Source organism: Ceratotherium simum, chromosome 1, assembly GCF_057802395.1.
Source record: "Ceratotherium simum simum isolate JZ-2026a chromosome 1, ASM5780239v1, whole genome shotgun sequence".
NCBI lineage: Eukaryota > Metazoa > Chordata > Mammalia > Perissodactyla > Rhinocerotidae > Ceratotherium > Ceratotherium simum.
In genome coordinates, this window is record NC_141900.1 from 19959961 (window position 1) to 19981510 (window position 21550).

Below are 21550 nucleotides of genomic sequence, written 5' to 3' on the forward strand. Positions count from 1 at the left end.
ATCATTTGGCACAAGAATCAAGAATGACACTTTGTTTCATACAATTGAAGAAGCTTAGCAGAGAGTGGAGCAGTGTGGGGGCTGAGTGAATCAAGTACTTACTAAAATTAGGAGCATGACATATAAAAGTACACAGTGAATGAATGTATTCTGATTAGGGGACTTGATAAATGCTTGATCATTACACTCTATATTATATTCATTTTGAAATAATTATTTTGTCTTATTTTCTTTGCTCAGCAGAATGACATTATGCACAAAGATTTCAGTTAACATTTTTGTAGAAAAAAGGCTTTAAATAAGTACTAAGTCATAGCCAAAGAGTGCAGATTAGAATAAACTATGATTGTGTTTCTCAGATTTTTATCTTGTTTATATCTGTTATTAGTATATTTATTTTGGCTTATGACCCTGTATTTAAGATAAAAACTGTTTTGTTTTTCCTTTCACAGTAAAGGAATATATTTTCTTCTATATAATGCTTTAGCAGTATACCATAATTTTTTTATATATAGAACAGAATGAATTATATAATACATTAGCAGTATACCACAGCTGTCATAAATTCATAATTTAAAATACATTCTTGTCGTGATTTCTGGACCTGCTCCCTAATCCAGGCATTAAAATTTTTTTTTTTTTAATTCTTTTTTGTGTGTGTAAGGAAGATTAGCCCTGAGCTAAAATCCATTGCCAATCCTCCTCTTTTTGCTGAGGAAGATTGGCCCTGGGCTAACATCCATGCCCATCTTCCTCTACTTTATATGGGACGCCGCCACAGCATGGCTTGATAAGCGGTGTACAGGTCTGCGCCCTGGCATCTGAACCCCGGGCTGACGAAGCAGACCTTGCAAACTTAACTACTACGCCACCAGGCCGGCCCTGGGGCATTAAATATTTTAAAATGTCTGTGTTTGATTATATTTCATTTCTGCTTTTATTTTTTATTTTATTGCATTAAGATTTGACAATGTACAGAAATTTTAAATTAATTTACCTTGTCCATGTTTGTGCCTCATCTGGACACACTCAAAAATTATGTTTCCCTTAGTATACTGTGAATTTATCAGCAATGTGCAGATAATCAATCTTTCTAATTATTTAACTCTAATTTTTCAATTCCACCTTATCTATCACATTTTAAAAGTGGTATTTTTAAATCTTTAGTTAAAATTATTATTGTTTTGTTGTTTAACTTTCCTGTCAGTTTTCATGACACAATTATATAATACTTTACATTTATAATGTATCTTCATATTCATTATCCTCAGTATAGTTTTTTCACTGTTAAATGCATATTTCACTATTTTATGGTCTGTTAATACTTTCTGTCATGAAACCTACTTCATGGGACACACTGGTGAAAACCCAGGCTGACTCTGTCTCAGCTGCTAATGATCTCAGAACAGTGATCCCTAACCGAGGGCACCCGCCAAGGAGGAGGTCGTGGAGGCCCCAACATCACTTTAATGTGATCTACATCTAAAGGAAGTAATCTACTTATCTTAAGGCTATAAAGGCTAATTAAGGTTCTTCACTTTTGGCTGGAAGTACACTTTAGAAAACCTGGTTACCAGAAGCTCTGATAGCCAATATATTCCTTGGATTAATAACAAGAATAAAAATAAATTACTACTTAATTATTATATTTAGGCAAGTCAAATCTGTCCACGCACAAATCTGTTCAAATTCCAACACGTGGAATCTGCATGGAGAGAGGAAGGATAAGTACAATTCTTGGAGGTAAAAGGCCTTACTTGTTAACTGGAACTAAGGTTTTGAATTTTAGATTTATTTAAAATACACCTCCAAATATAAAATATTAATTTTTTTGGATGTGATAATGGTATTGTGGTTATGTTTTTTTAAAAAGAAGTTCTTATCTTTTAGAGCCACATTTTGAAATAGTTACCATGAAATATGATATTTGAGATCTTCTTCAAAATAATCAAGCCTGGGAGTGGAGAAGAGGTTTAAAGTGAGGTTCAAACGAAACAAAGTTGGTATGAGAAGCTGGGTGACAGGCACATGGGAGTTCATTTTACTACTCTATTTACTCTTGTATACATTTGAAAATAAACAAAACAAATAATTTTTTAATGTAAAATAAATGTTAAAAAAGTTTCTATTTTTGTGATTCTTTATAATTTGTCATGTTTTGAAGGCATTCAAGAGGTATCAAGTGTTTCTATTTTATTTCCCTTAAAGTCCTGAATTTTATTGATTTTGACACCATTATTCAATCTGAGCTTTTTCTGAGATAGCAATTAGCCTACATGAATATTTCCCAACTATAAAGTCTAAAGAGGAAAAAGGTTCATTCTATAAATAACTACTTCATGAAAAAGGTTGGCTTTCTTTTCCAATGATTAAAATATTTAGGATTATTTAACCATTGAGACTTGATTGAGAAAAATATGTACTTTAATCACAACTCCTAAGTTTGGCCTAATTGTTATTCTGCCTAATGTATATTTTTGCTTGCTATAGATTCAAAATTCCAAAGGTAAAATTATTCAAACTACTAATATATTATTTACTATAAAAGCACGTTTACTTACAACGTTGTCAGCCCAATCAGCTAGTACTGTTGAGATATAGTTCACGGCATTAAGAATTGCACAGTATCGAAAGCCAAGGGAAGCTCTGGTCTCTTCCTTCATCACCTGAGTTAATCGTATCCTAAAATCATCTACTAAGTCCTTCTGTAACTCCAGGAACTGCAGCTTTCGGGAAGCTGGAGGAAGATTTTTATACCTGTCTGTGGAGAAAGGTGACACATGAAGGTTTTTGGTACTGTCCATGACAGAGTTATAGGTTACATACTTTTTGTGTTTCAGTGTTTTTCATATTTTTCTTACAGTTAAGAATATGGACTTATTTACTGACTAGGCTAGAATGACACTTCTTCAGGCCCAAGAAATGGACAAGACAGAGGAGGACAGTGGCAATGAGGGTTCAGTGGCACCTGGAGAAGCAGCAGGCCTGCCATGGGGCAATGTGGACAGCTACAGACCAACCAGGGCTAGGGGCTGCTAGGCACCCCGCGGCCAGAACATTCTTACACTATAAGAAGAGTTCCTATTAGTACTCCAATCCTTAAAGTTACTTTATTATTTTACTCTTCTGCAATCTTTCATATATCAAGGTGAAGAAAATATTTAAAACTTAGGTTGGGCCAGTCCCGTGGCTTAGCGGTTAAGCGCGTGCGCTCCGCTGCCGGCAGCCCGGGTTTGATCCTGGGCGCGCACCAACGCACCGCTTCTCCGGCCATGCTGAGGCCGTGTCCCACATACAGCAACTAGAAGGATGTGCAGCTATGACATACAACTATCTACTGGGGCTTTGGGGGGAAAAATAAATAAATAAAAAAATAAAAATAAATAAAAAAAAAAAACTTAGGTCAATCACCATTTACTGAAGACACGTTAGGTGAATGGCAAGAAGATTCATATAATAAAATTAAATTCTTATTTAATTGCTTTTATGTAACAATTTAGGAATTTTCCCCTCATGTATCACAATATTTAAGACCTTACTTAAATTTTTAAAAATCCGAAAGCTAGAATACTGTGCTAGAGTTCTGCCAAAATAGAAACTGAATTTAAAGATATTATAATAACCACTATATAATATTAATTTTGTTGAACTACCTGAAAAAGTACCACGTGAAGAGTCAGTACTTTTAAAACAAAGTTATATCTTAAAAAACTTATACTTACCAGTTATAACCAAGAGTAGCATCATAAAAGTTTCTGCACAGTCTGGAACTTTCATCTCATCCACATCAGTGATATCCTTATATTGGGATATCCAGGCAGCTTCTGATGAAAGCATTGAGTCCATTTTTTGAAGAGCAACTGATATGCAGAAAAAAGGATCATGTCAATTAAGTTGTTACGTCATTCCTAATTTTTCAATGCACAATTTTTTAGGAATGATGACTTTTCTATAAAAAATAAACAAATCCACAAGCTCCTTCTAGTTGCACTATATTTAACATGCTCTATTTTAGAGTTAAACAAGATGCTTTACTTCTCCCTGCCACCCCTACCCAAAATCTTGACAAGAGTTATACTGACTAGATAACTACATCCAAAATGATTCTACCAAGAGCAGAAATACTGTAGGTAAAATCCACAGAACAGTTAACTACATACTCTACCGGCTTGAATATTCCACTCTAGAAACACGTAGAGTGCAATTCCAGGAAAAACTGAAGTTTGATGGGAAGAAAAGAAAATAAGATGACCTCTGAAGGCAATTTGGTAAACCCTGACCAAGAAAAGTTTAGATGGCTCTAGCTTCTACCCAGAACTGGAGGAGAAAAACACCAAAAATTAATACACACAAAAAGAGACATCTCTCCCCACCCACGGCCACATGAGCACTTACATTTTCTCTCCACAGTCAACCATCTCTGAAAACAGGTTTCCTCTGACAGAATATGCATACAATTAGCAAAAGTGCCAGGATAGCCGTGAACACTGTGTAGCTCCCTTTCAAACAAAAGCACCTCATCCACCAAATGACAGAAGAGATTGTCATCATAGAGCAGACAAGGAATATCAGCAGCTAACTTCTCAAGAACCAGCATCATAAGGCCTCGAGAAAATTCAAGCTACAAGAAATACATAAGCATAAGGTAATGTAAATGACAAGTTATTCATGGACACACACAACTCTAACTGGAATGCGCAGGACTGAGTCTCTTACCCTTGCATTGACCGAAGAGCCTACTTTGTCTAAAATTGGCTGAATCTTCTCATCCAGAAACTGAGTGTGGTTCCCAATCCACATAAGGACCTGAGCCAAGTACCATTCAGGCTAAGAAAGAAGGTAAAATAGTTTGAATTCTTAAGTCATTCCAACTAGGAAGTTACAATTAAATGGCTCTATTTAATCATATACAGACAGCACTTACAAAACTTAGCTGAAAATTCCTATACCTAAGAGCACAATTCCTACTCTGAACTTAAAACTCATGTAAGGCTTAATAATCAAATGTTTCCCAATATACTCCCAACAAATTCCAATAATGTGGCTTAAATCAGTAAACTCATAAATATACAGTGCCATATACATTTAAAACCTAGCACTTTAGAAATATGTAAAATGATGAGTAGTATTACAAAGAACTGATGGCCTTTAAATTGTTTCTTTTGAAATAACATTCCAAATTTTTTTTTTTTCCTGAGGAAGATTTGCCCTAAGCTAACATCTGTGCCAATCTTCCTCTGTTTTGTATGTGGGTCGCCGCCACAGCATGGCCGCCAACAAGTGGTGTAGGTCTGCCCCGGGAACTGAATCCAGGCTGCACTGAACTTAACCACTAGGCCACGGGGCCAAGCCCAAAATAATTTTTATACATTATTTTCTTCTGCTTTTTCTTTTCAAAAGGTAAAAATTAAGAAAAAAATTTGGCTTGTCTACATTACAAAAAATGCCTTAAAACAGGTATAATTATAGAAAAGGAAATGTAAGTATGTGGCTTTTTAAATCATCCCTAGAGATGATTCTACAAACCTTCAAAGTTTTGTTGGACAGGGATTCAAAAACATTTACTGAATGGTTGGAGCCAGCCCTGTGACCTTGTGGTTAAGTTCGGCATGCTCTGCTTCAGCGGCCTGGGCTCAGTTCCCAGGTGCAGACCTACACCACTCATTGGTGGCCATGCTGTGGCAGCGACCCATATACAAAATAGAGGAAGACTGGCACAGATGTTAGCTCAAGGCAAACCTTCTTCAGCAAAAAAAAAAAAAAAACATTCACTAAATGGTAAATCCCTGTTGTGTGCTAGATGCTGGGAATACAAAAATGAATAAGGGGCAGTCTCTAATCTCAGGGGCTACACAGTTAAGGTTTGATGACAGAGTACCAGGACCAGTGGAACCACACTTTAAAAAGCAGCCAACGTGATTCACAATCTTCTTACCTTAAATTATTACTGCCTCTCTACAGCTTTAGGTTTATTGCTTTGTTTCACTTACTACGTACTAACTGGTTCTACTCTTCTGTCCACCAACACCTCATCCAAAAAAGGAGGAGACCCAAAAAGTACAAAAGAACAAGCTGAATTTAAGAACCAGAAATCCATTGCCACTCTGCTCCCTCTTATGCAAACATAACTGCCCATCCCTTGATTCCTTTAAAATTCTATATAAACTCATGTATATACAATATATACAATGCCTGGTGTAATCTGGCATTTAATAACACTTAATTCAAAACACTGAACCCCTCTGCTACTTGCACTGCATTAGATGTAGCAAAACTCAAGGATACCAACAAGGTGGGATCCGCGCACTAGCAACAAACAAGGTTACAATTCTGAACAAATTCAGTCAAATTTCATTGAAAACAAAGGCCTATGATTGTTTTTCAGGTCAAATTAAAGAAAAATCTCAACAATGTGCTCAATATAGATGGCATAGTCCCTCAAATAAATGTTGGTGATAATTTCCTCAAAGCCATTCCCATCACTTATTCCTATACTCTCCCTTGCACAGCTACAAATTGTTTTAGCATCAACACCTCTATTCAAAAGCTAGTGTTCTACTACCTTTTGACTTTCACTTCTGTTTCTGATATTTATAAACCTGAAGGAGCAATTTGCACAGTGAAACACATGTGGATCCAGTTGTAAAAAGTGCCACAGCAAACGCTACAGCACACCCAAGGGAAACTCGAGAAACTGCTCAAATGACGTGCTAAAAAGTGAGCTGATTCCTATGACATATCAACACAGATCCCAAAATAGATCCATAAAGGGCAGTGACAGAACAGGAATTTAGCTCTTTAGAGAAAAAACAGAAATGTGAACAGAATCAGATTTTAACTTAAACCAGCAAAAGTACAGAAACCCTTAACATCTGCTATTAATAAAAACCAAGGACAAGGGTTGGCAAAGCACACCTTGCTTATGACATTAGTCTGCCGGTTCCCTCTGAAGTGATACCGGAACCTCTTCTGGAGGGGACTCAGCATAATCTGGATGGGCAGGATGATAGAAGGGGATGCGGGAAGAGAGTACTTTTCTGGAAGTTGTTTTGGCTCAGTAAGTAATTCATCTCTGACATAGTCAAATCAAGGAAGAAGAATCAAAAGCATGTATACATATATGTGTGCATGTAGTATATATACACACACCTTTTTCCAAGAGACATATAAGACACTAAGTAAAGTTAATTATGATACAGATATGTAATCCAACTTTTACTTAAGATTTCAGCAAAAAGTACACGAAAATATTATTAGAATTAATCTGTAAGTCTTTCCTAAAATAAAGAATAGTAGTAAGTAAGGAAAGACATTCAAGTAATCATTTTATTAAATTAACACTAAGTCACTAAAGTTTCCTCCCAATTGCCCATTTTTTCTATCATCCCAAGAGACCTATATGTGATGCAAACTTGGGTCCGTCATGTATTTCAGACTGACCCACGCCCTCCCACCCACATGCAATCCACTTTGAAGGAGAACAATCTACCACTCCATGGACATATACAGATCAAGTCCAAACCCAGTACTCCCATTTCGCTTCTTGGCCACTTTCAAAAAGTTTTACTCTGTTGCCATAAATCCACTCTAGAAAAAAGAAATTTTAGTAAGATTTAACTCCAACAAAGATACGAGGTTTGTAGTTTCAGAAGCTGACAAAACAGCGTCTCCAGGTTACTGTATATCTCAGGGGAACTGGCTGGTCGACTTAAGCCAACAGTTTGAGACTGAGAGGGTGCAACGAATGGCCAATGAAACTGTGCTAAAATTTCCTCAAAATCACTGTAACAGAAAAGTAACACATGTATTTCAGTAAAATACAATGATCACCAAATATCCATCTGAAAGCAATTACCATGAAATATGGGTAAATTCCTTACCTTGTAAGCTTGTCCTTGAGAATTTTATGCCAGAATTTAACAGTGGCTCTCATGAAACCAAGAAGATGAGTACAAGATGATTCCTGAAGCTTGATGTCCAGTTCTGCCATCGACACCAGAGTAGAGGCTGCCTCTGGGACATTATTGGTCATCAGATATTGCTGAATGTTATCGCTGCGAACAAGGCAGAGCAAACTTGAAACACAGTTCAGAATAATTCCAAATGCAGAAGCACTGCTTCTCCCTCCTGTTTTATGTAAAGTAACATCCAAGGAAGAAGGAAACACCACTTGGAAGTGGCTTTTTTACCTGATACCCAAGTCTCTGGGAGCCTGGAGTCCTCAAATTCATCATCCTTCTAAGAACAGCGGCCCATGTTCAGGACACCTCCCTCCACCTTTCCCTTCCCACTCCTCCCAACAGAACAGACTTGTCCTGTGTCACATTCCCTCAGGCACCACTCATTTCTGATAAATCTGCCTTTTACAGAAGTCTTTAGTATCTTAATCCAAGGAAATAATGTGGGTAGCATCTGGTAAGGTCAAATACGATCATCTTCCATCTTTACTTTGCCCAGATCAACTTGATTACAGGAAACTTAAGGAGGTGGCAGCTCAGAGGCCAGCCCTTTCAACTTACTGTTAGCCAAGTTCCAGATAAAATTCAAGGTAAGCTCTACAGCAAGGGCAGCAAACTCAAATGCCTACAGAGGCCTGACAGGGAGAATAAATAAAAAAAGCAAAGTGGGAGGGGACTAGCCCCACCCTAAGACTTCAACCTATTGCTGCCACGCTGGAAGGTGAGTCCAATGTGGCCAAATCTTAAAATTTTTCCAGAGAAACCAGAAATCAAGATTTTCATGTAAAATCAAACCAATTAATCAAATTCTTTAAGACAAATAAAACAAGTCTTCAGGACAAATTCAGCTCATGAGCTACCATTTTGCATATCTGGCTCTATAAAGCAAAACATTTTATTTAAAAATGAAATGTTTCTTTTGATAAAAATAACACATTCCATATCTTAAGCCATCTAAGAATAAGGAACAAAATGTAACCTTTTCAATAATTAATCTCAATTCAGGGGTCACCCCCTGCAGGAAATCTGAAGTGTCCGCCCTCTAGGCAGCCTACTGGCATTCTCCCCGGGTGCTTGGCCACGGCGCTGGAAGATGACTGACGAGCCGGGACTCTTGCCCCTGGTTTGCTGTGTTCTTCAGTTACGTTCCTCGAGTGGGCACAGCGCCCTCCTTAGGGAGAGGAATGTGTACTCCCACTGCCCAGCTGCACCATGCGTGAGGATTTTTTCCTCTCCTTCTGCCACGAGCTGCTTTTGTTTCCCTGTCACTGCCTCAAGGTCTCAACAAGAATACAAAGCTGTTTGTATACTTCTATTTCTGTCATCTCCTACTCTCATTCTCTCACTTTTCCTTCTTCTCCTTTTCTAATCATTTTTATTAAGATTTGCAAAAGATTCTGTCTTTTATAGCTATTATCAGAATTGAAAACACTCTTTTTCCCCCATTCAGTGTCAACAAATCCACCATTTCTGCCATTAAGACACAGGTAGCTCTTCTCTGTGCGCCTGTCTTGAAGGTAGCATGCACAAGCTACTGCTCCTGTATGAGGTGCTTCCCGGTGCATTACGGCAAATTATCTAAAAACTCCTCACTGATTCCCACTTCAAAGAAATATAAATCCAAACTAAGTGTTGCATTACATTAAAACGAAGACTACCATGTTTAAGAAACGTACAAATGTTACAAAAGAATTTAAAATGTACAAGTAACCAGAGAACAAGGGAGTACTGCTTTCTAGGATACAATGATATAGATCTCCACACAACACGGAGTCATGAATGACATTCAGAGCAGAGGAAACGCCAGGGTAATAGCGTTCATTCATAGTGATTCTGCTGTACTGTAATGATACTGCGCTATTCAACAAACAGGGTTAATATAAAGATGCTAGTTCTAGGAAGAAAAAACTACTTTTTTTTAAAAAAAGAGAAAGTGCTATAGAATAAGAAACAGGTCATTAGAGGGAAATTAGGAGATGAGGAAAATCTCAGGAGCCCAAAAGAAAGCTAGAAATAGAGATGTATCACAAAGACCTAAGGGAAAGAACAGGTTAGTAAAGAGACAGAAATAACTGTTCTCTACTTGATTATGAATTTGATTCCTATTTCTAATATGATTCCCTGGGCATGTTTCTCTTTTAAACAACTCCGACATCAGAAAAAGGCTATCCATAACCATAGTCCTATTTTAATTAACCTATTCCTTTGGCTACCACAAGAGTGAAGCTTTTAAACAATTTATTTTACTTAATATAAGATTATTTTTGTTTGTTTGTTTTTTATTTATTTATTTTTCCCCCCAAAGCCCCAGTAGATAGTTGTATGTTATAGCTGCACATCCTTCTAGTTGCTGTATGTGGGACGCGGCCTCAGCACGGCCAGAGAAGCGGTGCCTCGGTGCGCACCCGGGATCCGAACCCGGGCCGCCAGCAGCGGAGCGCATACACTTAACGGCTAAGCCACGGGGCCGGCCCAATATAAGATTATTAATATTGCCCCTTCTTGGTATTTTCTTTCAGAAGGGCAAGGAAAAATGAAGTAAAATAAAGCAAGGTTTAAAATTCCTTCACTGCAAACTATTTATTTATTTATTTATTGTGAGGAGATCAGCCCTGTGCTAACGTCTACCAATCCTCCTCTTTTTTTGCTGAGGAAGACTGGCCCTGGGCTAACATCCATGCCCATCTTCCTCCACTTTATATGGGACGCCGCCACAGCACCGGTTGCCAAGCAGTGCGTCAGTGCGCGCCAGGGATCCGAACCAGCGAACCCCAGGCCGCCGCAGTGGAGCACGCAAACTTAACCGCTTGCGCCACCAGCCGGCCCCTGCAAATGATTTATTAAATAATTAATCTAAACAAGAAGGAGATGCTCTAAAAAGCTGAAGTCAATTTCTGGGTTAGCTAGTAACACTACAGTCTTAGACATATTGCATTTTCTGTAAACCTAAAACTCATATATGCAAAACAAAGATTTCATACTGTACTGATACGTAAAATTCTTGAAAATCTCAGGAAACATACGCAGGACAAAGCGATACTGCATTACTCTTTGGAAGAACTAACATAAAATATAGTAACTATGATATATTTATAATGGGACATTAAGACTCGAGGGTGACTTTTCTCCCTCAAGTCCTCAGACAACATGAATGGTTGCTGACAGCTTTGAAGCAAGAGTAGTGAAAATAGAGCAAGGACGGGACAGTTTGGAGGGGCTGGGGGACTATATCAAGAAACCAAGGGGCCAGCCCGGTGGCGCGGGCGGTTAAGTGCGCGTGCCCCGCTGCGGCGGCCCGGGGTTCACCGGTTCGGATCCCAGGAGCGCACAGACGCACTGCCTGGCAAGCCATGCTGTGGCGGCGTCCCATATAAAGTGGAGGAAGATGGGCATGGATGTTAGCCCAGGGCCAATCGTCCTCAGCAAAAAGAGGAGGATTGGCAGATGTTAGCACAGGGCCGATCTTCCTCACGGAAAAAAAAAAAGAAAGAAAGAAACCAAATAATTCACCAATCTAGGCAGAAATGTTAATTTAGCTTGTTTGAAAGGCAATACCAGACACTCAAAATCAACCACCAGTAATATGTATTCAATTCAAAAACAAGTACTTCTTTTTTTCCCTCCCCACAAGTAACAAAACTCTGTTATTCACTTAAGAATATTGTGTAGCTCTTTTCCCTTTTTCTTTTTGCTGAGAAAGATTAGCCCTAAGCTAACATCTGTGCCAGTCTTCCTCTACTCTATATGTGCATCACCACCACAGCATGGCTGCTGAGTGATATAGGTCCGTGCCCAGGATCCAAAGCCACAAACCCAGGCCACCGAAGCAGAACGTGCCAAACTTAACCACTACACCACGGGGATGGCCCCAGAATATTGTGTAGCTCTTATTAGATGATTCCCACTGAAAAAAATTTAAATTATAAGGAAAGCAATCCATTTCATTAAATGACCATCGCTAAAAAGTAAAAGTAAGGAGGACTATTACCACACCGAGGGGTTGTTTTATTAACTTGGCATTATAAACAACAGTTCTTATCATGTGTTCACAATACAACTATAGGACTTAAAATTTTTACTGAGATTATTTTCTATTTATTTATTTATTTTAATTTTTCCCCCCAAAGCCCCAGTAGATAGTTGTATGTCTTAGCTGCACATCCTTCTAGTTGCTGTATGTGGGACGCGGCCTCAGCATGGCCAGAGAAGCGGTGCGTAGGTGTGCGCCCAGGATCGGAACCTGGCCGCCAGCAGTGGAGCACCCGCACTTAACCGCTAAGCCACGGGCGCCGGCCCCAAGAGATTATTTTCTTTCAAATGCAAATTGAGCTCCCTGAAAAGTTTATGTTCATGCACAATAAAGGAAAAGAATCATTATCATAATGCTATTTTCATAACAACTGGTAAAATTACATTATTATAATCTTTAATTAACTCAATTATTTAATGGCATGCATGCACTCTCTAAGACAGAGCCTCAAAGGAAAATAATAATTATGAGAACAAAGGGCCCATTTTACCTTAGTTCTTCAATTTGTGAAATCCATTTAAGGTAAGCAAGATGCCGTTCAATTTCTTCAATTTGGTTAATCATGGCCCCAAGATCTTCCATCCAGGGCTGTGCGGTCAGCAAATGACTGTTAATGGAACTGGAGAGATGAGTTTCTTGCTCCAGAAACTGATTAAGGAATTGCTTTGATTCTTCTGCATTTTTTAAGGCACTCTGAATTCTTTTAGGGATTTCTGATGAAATCGTAAGTACCTAACCATACCAAAAAACAAAAACAAAAATTAGCAGCAATCAGATAAAATTTCCATAACCTTTTTTATTAGTTCATTACCTTCAAAATACATGTTTGTTCTAATAGAACTGAAAAATGTCAATTAAAAGCTTCAAAAGAAAGGTTTGATTTCTGCATCCCGTACCAACGAAACCTAAACATGAAATGCTGTGGGTGGAGATGTGTAGAGGGGGGCCTATCACACTGGCCTCCAGCCTTCATGAAGCTCAGCACTCTCAGGAGGTCTGGCCAGAACACTTACATGCTTTATCTACTAATTATTTTCCTTCAAATACCAATGAAGCTCTGATTCTAGAAGTCTGGTTATCTGTATTTTGCAAAAGTTCCCCGTGTGATTCCAACTGAAGCCCAGGTTGAGAACCACTGACTTGGTAAGATGGTAATGTCTTTAGATATGGTATTTATTAAACGAATTTTTCTTACAGCATATGGAAAAACATATGCAAATATTAGGCATCAGTGCAACACAAAGACTATTTTAGAGGAATTTTAAGTTAATCAACACTGATTAGACACTTACTCTGTACCAGGCACTGGGTGAGGGATGGACAGATAAATATGACACAGCCTCTGCCCTTAAGCTCAGTTGGTAGAGAAGAGCGATGTAAACAATTTCAACAGTGGAACTGATGCACTAAAAGAGACATGCTAGGTGTCATGGTGCACTAAGGTGGTGCTTCCCAAACCTGACTGTGTACACAAATCACCTGGAGGGCTGGTCACAATGCAAATTCGGACTCAGGAAGTTGGAAGTAGAAACTGAGATTCTGCATTTCTGACAAGACCCCACACTTTGAGTAGCAAGGTTTTGAGTCGCAAGGCAACTGTGCTTGCATTGCCCGTGCCAGCCCTTTGCAGGATGGGTGGGAATTTCTCAGGGAACTTTGAAAGGAAAGGGCATTCCAGGCAGAAGGAACAGCTCAGTCATGATAAGAGAACAGCATGGAGCTAAGTAGGTCAAAGAATACAGTTCAAAGAAATGCAGAGAGAAGAGGCGAGCCTGGCGAGCCTGGACAGGTAGAGACCAACAAGATCAGAGGGAGCATCTTGTGCCTTAGAAGAATCTGGGCTTTATCCAACAGACAATGGGAAGCCATTAAGAGTTTTTCATAAGGGATTAGTTCAGTTAGATTTATGATCTAGAAAGGTAATGTGATTAAACAATTATGTTTATTCTCATATTATTTGTAATAATAAAAACTAGAGACAGCAAAAATGTCTACCAGTAAGGTCCTGGTTAAATAAATCACGGTACAGCCATATTTGAATACCATAAAACCATTAAAAAAGAGAGATCTATAGCTATTGACAGAGAAACAAGTACTATATTACATTAATTGTAACAAGTTAAGTATATATATGCTTGCTATACATAAAAGATTTTAACTGTATAACCATATTTTATATATATTTGCTTATTTACTTATAATAAAATTTCCGTAAGGAATAAAAAAGAAAGATAGTTACTGTGACAGTATGAAAAAAACAGAAGATGGGCAAACTACCATCAAATGCAAGAGAGAACGCAGCCCTGAACTGCGGTGGACGGCAGGGGTGAGAACAAGGGGGTGGACACCAGAGACACTAAGGAGGCGGAACTCAGACGTCTTGGTGATGGGGCAGAGCAAGGATGATGAGGAGCAATCTAGGGAGGCTCCTAGGTATCAAGCCTGAATGACAGGCAGATGGTGGTGCCATTTTCCAAGACAGAGAAGCATTTTAAGGGATGGATCAGTACAATTTTGGACATGCTGAATTTAAGGTTCAATTAGGGACTTCAGCAAAGCTTCCATGGTCATCATGAAAACAAGCCTGATTACACTGGGTCAAACAGCAAACAGCAAATTAATAAGTGGAGACAGATACAAAGTAAGATGACTTTCTGAAGAAGCCTAACAGTAAAAGGAAGGGACTAACGCCTACTAAAAGATGAGGGGAGGGTTTTTTGTTTGTGTAGTTTTTAAGGAAAAGATCTGAGTATGTCCACATGCTGAGGGTTCACAACTGGCTGAGGAGCAGAGGATGAAAATCTAAAAGACGGAAGCAAGCTCACTGAAGCAGCAGGTAGGATCTGGGGCATAAGGATTACCTTGATTTATCCTCTGCTGAATTAAGAAATAGAAATGATTGCAAATAAGTTTGTGGAATATAGGGTAGACTGTTTAATATGTTCACGCTAGATGGCCTCAATTTTTTCTGTTTGGGAAAAGGAAAGGAGAGAATGGCCAGGTTGGGTAGGTGTCTTGGAGAGAATTTGGCAGAACAGCTGAGGGAAGTAGCAGAGGAGCCGACCTTCCCATGGAAGGACTGTCAGGTGGGGCTGAAGACACACCTGTGGGCTGGCATGCATCCACTCAGCTGCGTGATCTCCTCCAAGAGAGCCCACAACAACTTGCCTACAGGGGTGGAAGAGGAGGATGGGGCTGGGCTAAATTTAGGGTCTAGCAGTAGAGGTGGTAGAAAGACAGGAAGATGTGGAGGCCAAAGGTGCTGGGGATGAGAAAACTTAAGACAACTGACAACCTGGGGCTAACACACCAACATAACCACGCAGAGTTTACCTAACCCAATGTAGTAGTTACAAGATACAAATCTTTTATCTTTGACAAACACACTGTTACAAATACAGGGACCCATTTATTTCTTTAAGATTACAGTCGTTGGGTTTTTAAAAAATTATTTTAAGTAATATGTTCACTGTAAAAAGAAAAAACTTGAAAATACAGAAAGATATGGAGAAAACACATTACCTGTTAAAGAACCACCCAGAAATAACCATTATTACAATGTTCTACTTATTTTCATGTTTTCTCCCTCTGGGTGCATATATAAAAAATTTTGAATGATGGCATTTCAACATTTTTGTATACTGTCAAATTATGTACTTACAAAAGCCCTTTAGAAGTCATTGTATAGAAATCAACAATTCAAAGAGGCTTATGCACTCCTATGTTCACTGCAGCATTATTCACTATAGCCAAGAAGTAGAAGCAACCCAAGTGTCCATCGACAGATGATTGGATAAAGAAGATGTGATATATATATACAATGGAATACTACTCAGCGATAAAAAAAGACAAAGTTGTCTCATTTGCAACAACATGGATGGACCTGGAGGGTATTATGTTAAGTGAAATAAGCCAGACAGAGAAAGACAAAGACGATATGACTTTACTCATATGTGGAATATAAACTAACACATGGACAGAGAGAAGTTTGGTGGTTACCAGGGGGAAGGGGATTGGAGGGTGGGCACAAGGGGTGAAGGGGCACATTCATGTGGTGACTGACAAATAATAATGTACAACTGGAATCTCACAATGTTATAAACTATTAAGACATCAATTTAAAAAAAGTCATGGTATAAAAAGCTACTTAATTTTTTAATCCCCCCCCAACAAAGCCCCAGTAGATAGTTGTATGTCATAGTTGCACATCCTTCTAGTTGCTGTATGTGGGACGCAGCCTCAGCATGGCCAGAGAAGCGGTGCGTCGGTGCGCGCCCAGGATCCGAACCCGGGCCGCCAGCAGCAGAGCACGCGCACTTAACCGCTAAGCCACGGGGCCGGCCCTAAAAAGCTACTTAAAATGTTAGCAATCATTATGTTTTCAAGACATAAATCACATCAGCAGGAACTTTGTCTTTTATATAACTTGTAAAATACCTAGCACACTGTAGGCCCTTAAAACGTATTAAACAGTTTAAAATGATTAGACTATTTGTCACAGTCTATATCTTCAAAATTCCCTGTATAATAACGGTTATGTCTATAGTATGTTAATTATAGTGAGTATACTACTGATGTCATTTCAATGAGTTGTAGTATTTACCTGTTCTTCCAACTGCATTTTACTTTCTGTCATCTGTTCTATGAGTTTATCAAGTTTCTTTAAAGATGTAAGGTCATTTCCAACTTCCTTCTCTATAAATGCAGACACATAGGAAGGGAGATCACCGTTATCTGCACCTTCACCAACTTGTTCATTTCCAACAAGAGCTGCAATGTTTACGTCACCTAAAATGAAAGAATAACAATTACTCCACTAAGTACTATGGAGTTAAAGGAAATACAAGAGATACACAAGGCAATATATCCACCCTCAAAAGTTAATAATTTAAAGAAAGCACTGTATATGATATTTTTGTGTATATACATGTATACTATATATACACAAATATATATCTATACACACAAAAACATACCCAAATGAATATATCTATAGTGCATATACATGTATATGCATATATACACATTATATAAATACACATATATACCGATATTATATATGTATTTATCCATTTGAGTATTTTTATTTTTATTTTTATTTTTTTATTTTTTTATTTTAAAGATTTTATTTTATTTATTTTTCCCCCAAAGCCCCAGTACATAGCTGTCTGTCATAGCTGCACATCCTTCTAGTTGCTGTATGTGGGACGCGGCCTCAGCATGGCTGGAGGAGTGGTGCCTCGGTGCGCACCCAGGATCCGAACCCGGGCCGCCGGCAGCGGAGCGCACGCACTTAACCGCCAAGCCATGGGGCCGGCCCGAGTATTTTTATATATACACAAAAATACCCTAAGGAATAGCTTAAAGCAATCTATTGATCAAGTACTACAAAATGCTTAAGAGCTGAGGAAATTCAGAGAGAAAGAAAAATTCCTGAAGTCTGTCCTAGTAACTACAGGTTTCAACAGATTTTTTTTTTTTAAGGTTTTATTTATTTATGTTTTTTTCCCCCAAAGCCCCAGTAGATAGTTGTATGTCATAGCTGCACATCCTTCTAGTTGCTGTATGTGGGACGCGGCCTCAGCATGGCCGGAGAAGTGGTGCGTCTGTGGGCAACCGGGGTTCCAAACCCGGCCGCCAGCAGCGGAGCATGCGCACTTAACTGCTAAGCCACGGGGCCGGCCCAAGTTTCAACAGATGTTGACAGGACAATGCAGTTACAAGCAGATATTAAACTTTTCCAGAAGAACTTATACCTTAAGAATCTATTTTATTACTGAGGAAAAAAAAGGTCAAATCTGATTTTATGAATGCAGTTGCTACTAAATTAGTAATATACTTAAAATTTGTAAGGAACCAGATGGTATGGACTAGAATAACACCAAAGGAGGACTCTGGTTTTAAAATGTTAAGAAATGGGGCCCTTGGGCCGGCCCCGTGGCTTAGTGGTTAAGCACGCACGCTCTGCTGCTGGCGGCCCGGGTTCGGATCCCAGGCGCACACCGACGCACCGCTTGTCTGGCCATGCTGAGGCTGCGTCCCACATACAGCAACTAGAAGGATGTGCATCTATGACATACAACTATCTACTGAGGCTTTGGGGAGAAAAAGGGAAAAATAAATAAATAAATAAAATGTTAAGAAAAACAATAGTATTGAAACATTTCACGTATATGAAAAAAATTTGAAAGAGTGACCAATGAGTAAAAACTCCTCCTTATGTAAGAGTAAAAAAGTTTTACAAGCTTCAAATGCCATTGTACAAAGATGTCCATGTCAGAAACAGAAAAAAAAAAAAGGGAATATGAGAGAAAACACAAATTACTAGGAAAAAATCAAAATGGCTGATGCAACCACTACATTGTACAGTCTAAAGTGAGATTCTTTCCATGGCAAATAAACTAAAACTAGACTTGGATGAATGCACACTGGACTTATTAAATGTGACAAAAACAGCTGACTTGGAACCCTGAAGCCATTTCTTGAGAAGAGTGGTGGCAGAGGCAACATTTTCTATAACAAAGCAAACACCACCAAGTGAAAACAGAACACTGTGTTTCTCTGCTCTCGTCCCATTTAGTGAAATTTCCCAAAGAGTCCACTCCTTATTTCACGCTTGAAAATCGATCATTTCCTCTACTTCAAGGCCAGTTTTTCACTCTGCAAGAGTCTATACCTTCGTCTATCCAGAATTTTTAAGACATGATTAAGCAATTTAAGTTACCTCTAATTTATTGCGGAATGAGGCAAGATTCAAATATATAAACAAAAAATTTTCAATTTATATTTAAACAAAACACTTAAGAAAACAAATTCCTAGTCAACACAGAACCCACTTCACAGGCAATTAAATTATTTCCCACTGTCCTAAATTTGCGGACAGACAGCACTGCTCCTCTCTTCCAGAGTATCTCCAGCTACCTTTGCTGACCTCTGTGTCAGCGTGGCTTTCTGAACGTGCCTTGAACCCCAGAGAAACCTGAAGTCCCACAGCAGCTTCTCGGCAAAGAAGGCAGGAGGGACAGGACCCCCAGTGGCTGCCACATTCTTCTCTTTCTACTCCACGCCAGTGCACTAAGATACACTGCTTCCCCCTGAAGTATCTGCTTCCAAGTGTAAGCGATCCCCTTTTGGTTAATTATTACTTCCTTCTTCCTGAAGAAGCTTAGGAAACCTGAAATTTGGGTCAAACTTGGTATAATGGTAACTCCATTTCACTGCGCAGTCAGTAAGTTCCCTGACATTAAACATGCTCAACTCTACTCAGTCTACAACTTGAATTATTCCATACACAGGGGCTTAATCTCCCGAGATTTGAGTAGTACCTAGGGGGAAAAAAACAAGACAAGATAATGTAAAAATTTAAGAAGAATAGCCATTGATCTCCAAATGAAAATAAATGCTATAAAATAAGGCCCCAGAGAAAGAAAGTGGACTTCACAGAAACGAAACATTAGAATAAACCTGAACACACAGCGCATTTCTCTATTTCAGGTTTGCCCGAAGGATTTGGTTATCTCTAAACAAACCACTCATGATGAGTTTATGAACAAATTAAAAGCGTGATTGTACTAGCATGTATGTAGTTACAAGGACTATAGCAATTTCTAAAAAAAAAAAAACAGGTGTGTGCATGAGCGACAAAGCTGGGGAACAATATAGAGCCTCCTGGGGAGCAACACTGGTCGGACTTCACCTCGTCTTCCCTGGAGCTGTCCCTGTAGAACTCGGATCTTTAAAGTTTTAAGACAACAGCAATGAGGGAAAGGCAAGAGGTTATAATCAGCCTCATTTTAAAACAACTGTTGGGCCGGCCCCATGGCTTAGTGGTTAAGTGCGCACGCTCCGCTACTGGCGGCCCGGGTTCGGATCCCGGGTGCGCACCAACGCACCGCTTCTCCGGCCATGCTGAGGCTGCGTCCCACATACAGCAACTAGAAGGATGTGCAACTATGACATACAACTATCTACTGGGGCTTTGGGGAAAAAAAAAAGAGGAGGATTGGCAATAGATGTTAGCTCTGAGCTGGTCTTCCTCAGCAAAAAGAAGAGGATTAGCACAGATGTTAGCTCAGGGCTGATCTTCCTCACAAAAAAATAAATAAATAAATAAAACTGTTTAAAACAACTGTCACTTATGCTAAAATGAAAATATGACTATCTAAATAGAGATATGCCTAAATGCAAAATGTAACTATCAGATATTGTTCAATTCTTTACGCAAAAATTAATAGAATATATACCAGTGTGTTTAATACTGGGTATGTTCCTCTTCCTCAACCCCTAAACAACAAATTTTCCTTTGTTCTAGTCAACTTACAAGAATTAAAAGCTTGTTCATATGTTATAAGAACTAGTAGTCCACCAGTAGGTAGAAGCAAAACTAGCATAAGTCTATGCCTCAACTTCCCAACTATAAACTATAACATTTGCCCAGCCTACATTTAAAGGTTGTAAATGGGACTAAAATCCATGTTTCCCTGACTCTCAACCCAATATTCTTATTTTCTTCTCCTTCAAATATGAGCAGAATTGGCTGGTCTGCATCAAACTTCATTGATACAGAAATCCATCTACTATTATGCACCGGAGTCACAATGTCTTTATTTATTTATCTTAAATAAAATGAGTTGTGTGGTGCATCTGCAGATACACAGAAACAGGGCTGTGTGCAGAAGGAATGTTTTGTGAATGCTAAGGTTGCTGTAGCTTAGGGAGTAAATTCTATGTTCACTTTTTTTTTTAATTATACTCTTTTGATATAACCCTTATCAAATGACATTCTTCAAAATGACACACTGGTGTTTTGGGATGTTTTTATGTCTCTCTTTTTCTCTATTATTTGTAAAGAGCACTCCTAGTTGCAAAGAAGTTGAACAAGCCACTAAAGGAAGGACAAGGACAAAGTCTACAGTCTGCATCTATGATTTTACTAAAATGACAGCTCAGTAGGCATCAACTCTCTGAGCATCTGAACAAGGCAAAGGTGGAAAAGGGAGGGGTTTCACTGAAAGATATGGGATACTCTCAAATCCTCCAAGGAAAAGGAGCTGAACTGCAGCAGCTACGACTGTCAAGTACTGTGGACTACTCAGAGCTTTCTCTCTGAGGCCGATGGTATCAGTAGACAACGTGAGGGGCAAGCCCAACTCCTAAAGCCAATATGGTAATGTAGACACCCTTCTCTTACCACTACTCATTCCCAGACTATTTGTCACGTTCAGCAGATCCCATAACCCTCTGATGGAATAGCTGTTACATGCTTTTCCCTTCCTCCCCCAATAAATTTCACTTCAAAAGCCCCTGAAGATTCCTTGATTTCCAAAAGCCTGCCATGCCTAGCTTATTAAAGTAAAATGACAAATGTCCACATCTCTGACATACGCTCCTGTCCTAGGCAGGAATTGGAGGTACGGACCTTTCCTCTCTGCCTTGTCCAGTCCAAGACCCAGGATCCAAGCTATCCATTGTGCTCTTCCCAGATCAACTTTTTTTTAATATATACATATATATTTTTTTATTGATGTTATAATGGTTTCTAACATTGTGAAATTTTGGGTTG

The 21550-nt window shown here is 38.9% G+C and overlaps 1 protein-coding gene across 3 annotated transcripts in view; it reads right to left on the reverse strand.

Moving 5' to 3' along the window:
• RINT1 (RAD50 interactor 1) overlaps nucleotides 1-21550 on the reverse strand; it is a 29222-nt gene that overhangs the window by 6320 nt on the left and 1352 nt on the right. For 2 of the 3 annotated variants that reach the window (XM_004439301.3, XM_087439652.1), the window contains exons 3-11: nucleotides 16592-16776; nucleotides 12479-12720; nucleotides 7881-8054; nucleotides 7633-7782; nucleotides 6916-7072; nucleotides 4717-4827; nucleotides 4396-4621; nucleotides 3723-3860; nucleotides 2562-2761 (exon numbers count right to left, since the gene is read on the reverse strand). In XM_004439301.3, coding sequence (XP_004439358.1) covers nucleotides 2562-2761; nucleotides 3723-3860; nucleotides 4396-4621; nucleotides 4717-4827; nucleotides 6916-7072; nucleotides 7633-7782; nucleotides 7881-8054; nucleotides 12479-12720; nucleotides 16592-16776 — 1583 coding nt within the window. Of the gene's footprint in view, nucleotides 1-2561; nucleotides 2762-3722; nucleotides 3861-4395; nucleotides 4622-4716; nucleotides 4828-6915; nucleotides 7073-7632; nucleotides 7783-7880; nucleotides 8055-12478; nucleotides 12721-16591; nucleotides 16777-21550 lie in introns of those variants that run through there. The other variant, XM_087439587.1, reaches the window with a different exon arrangement.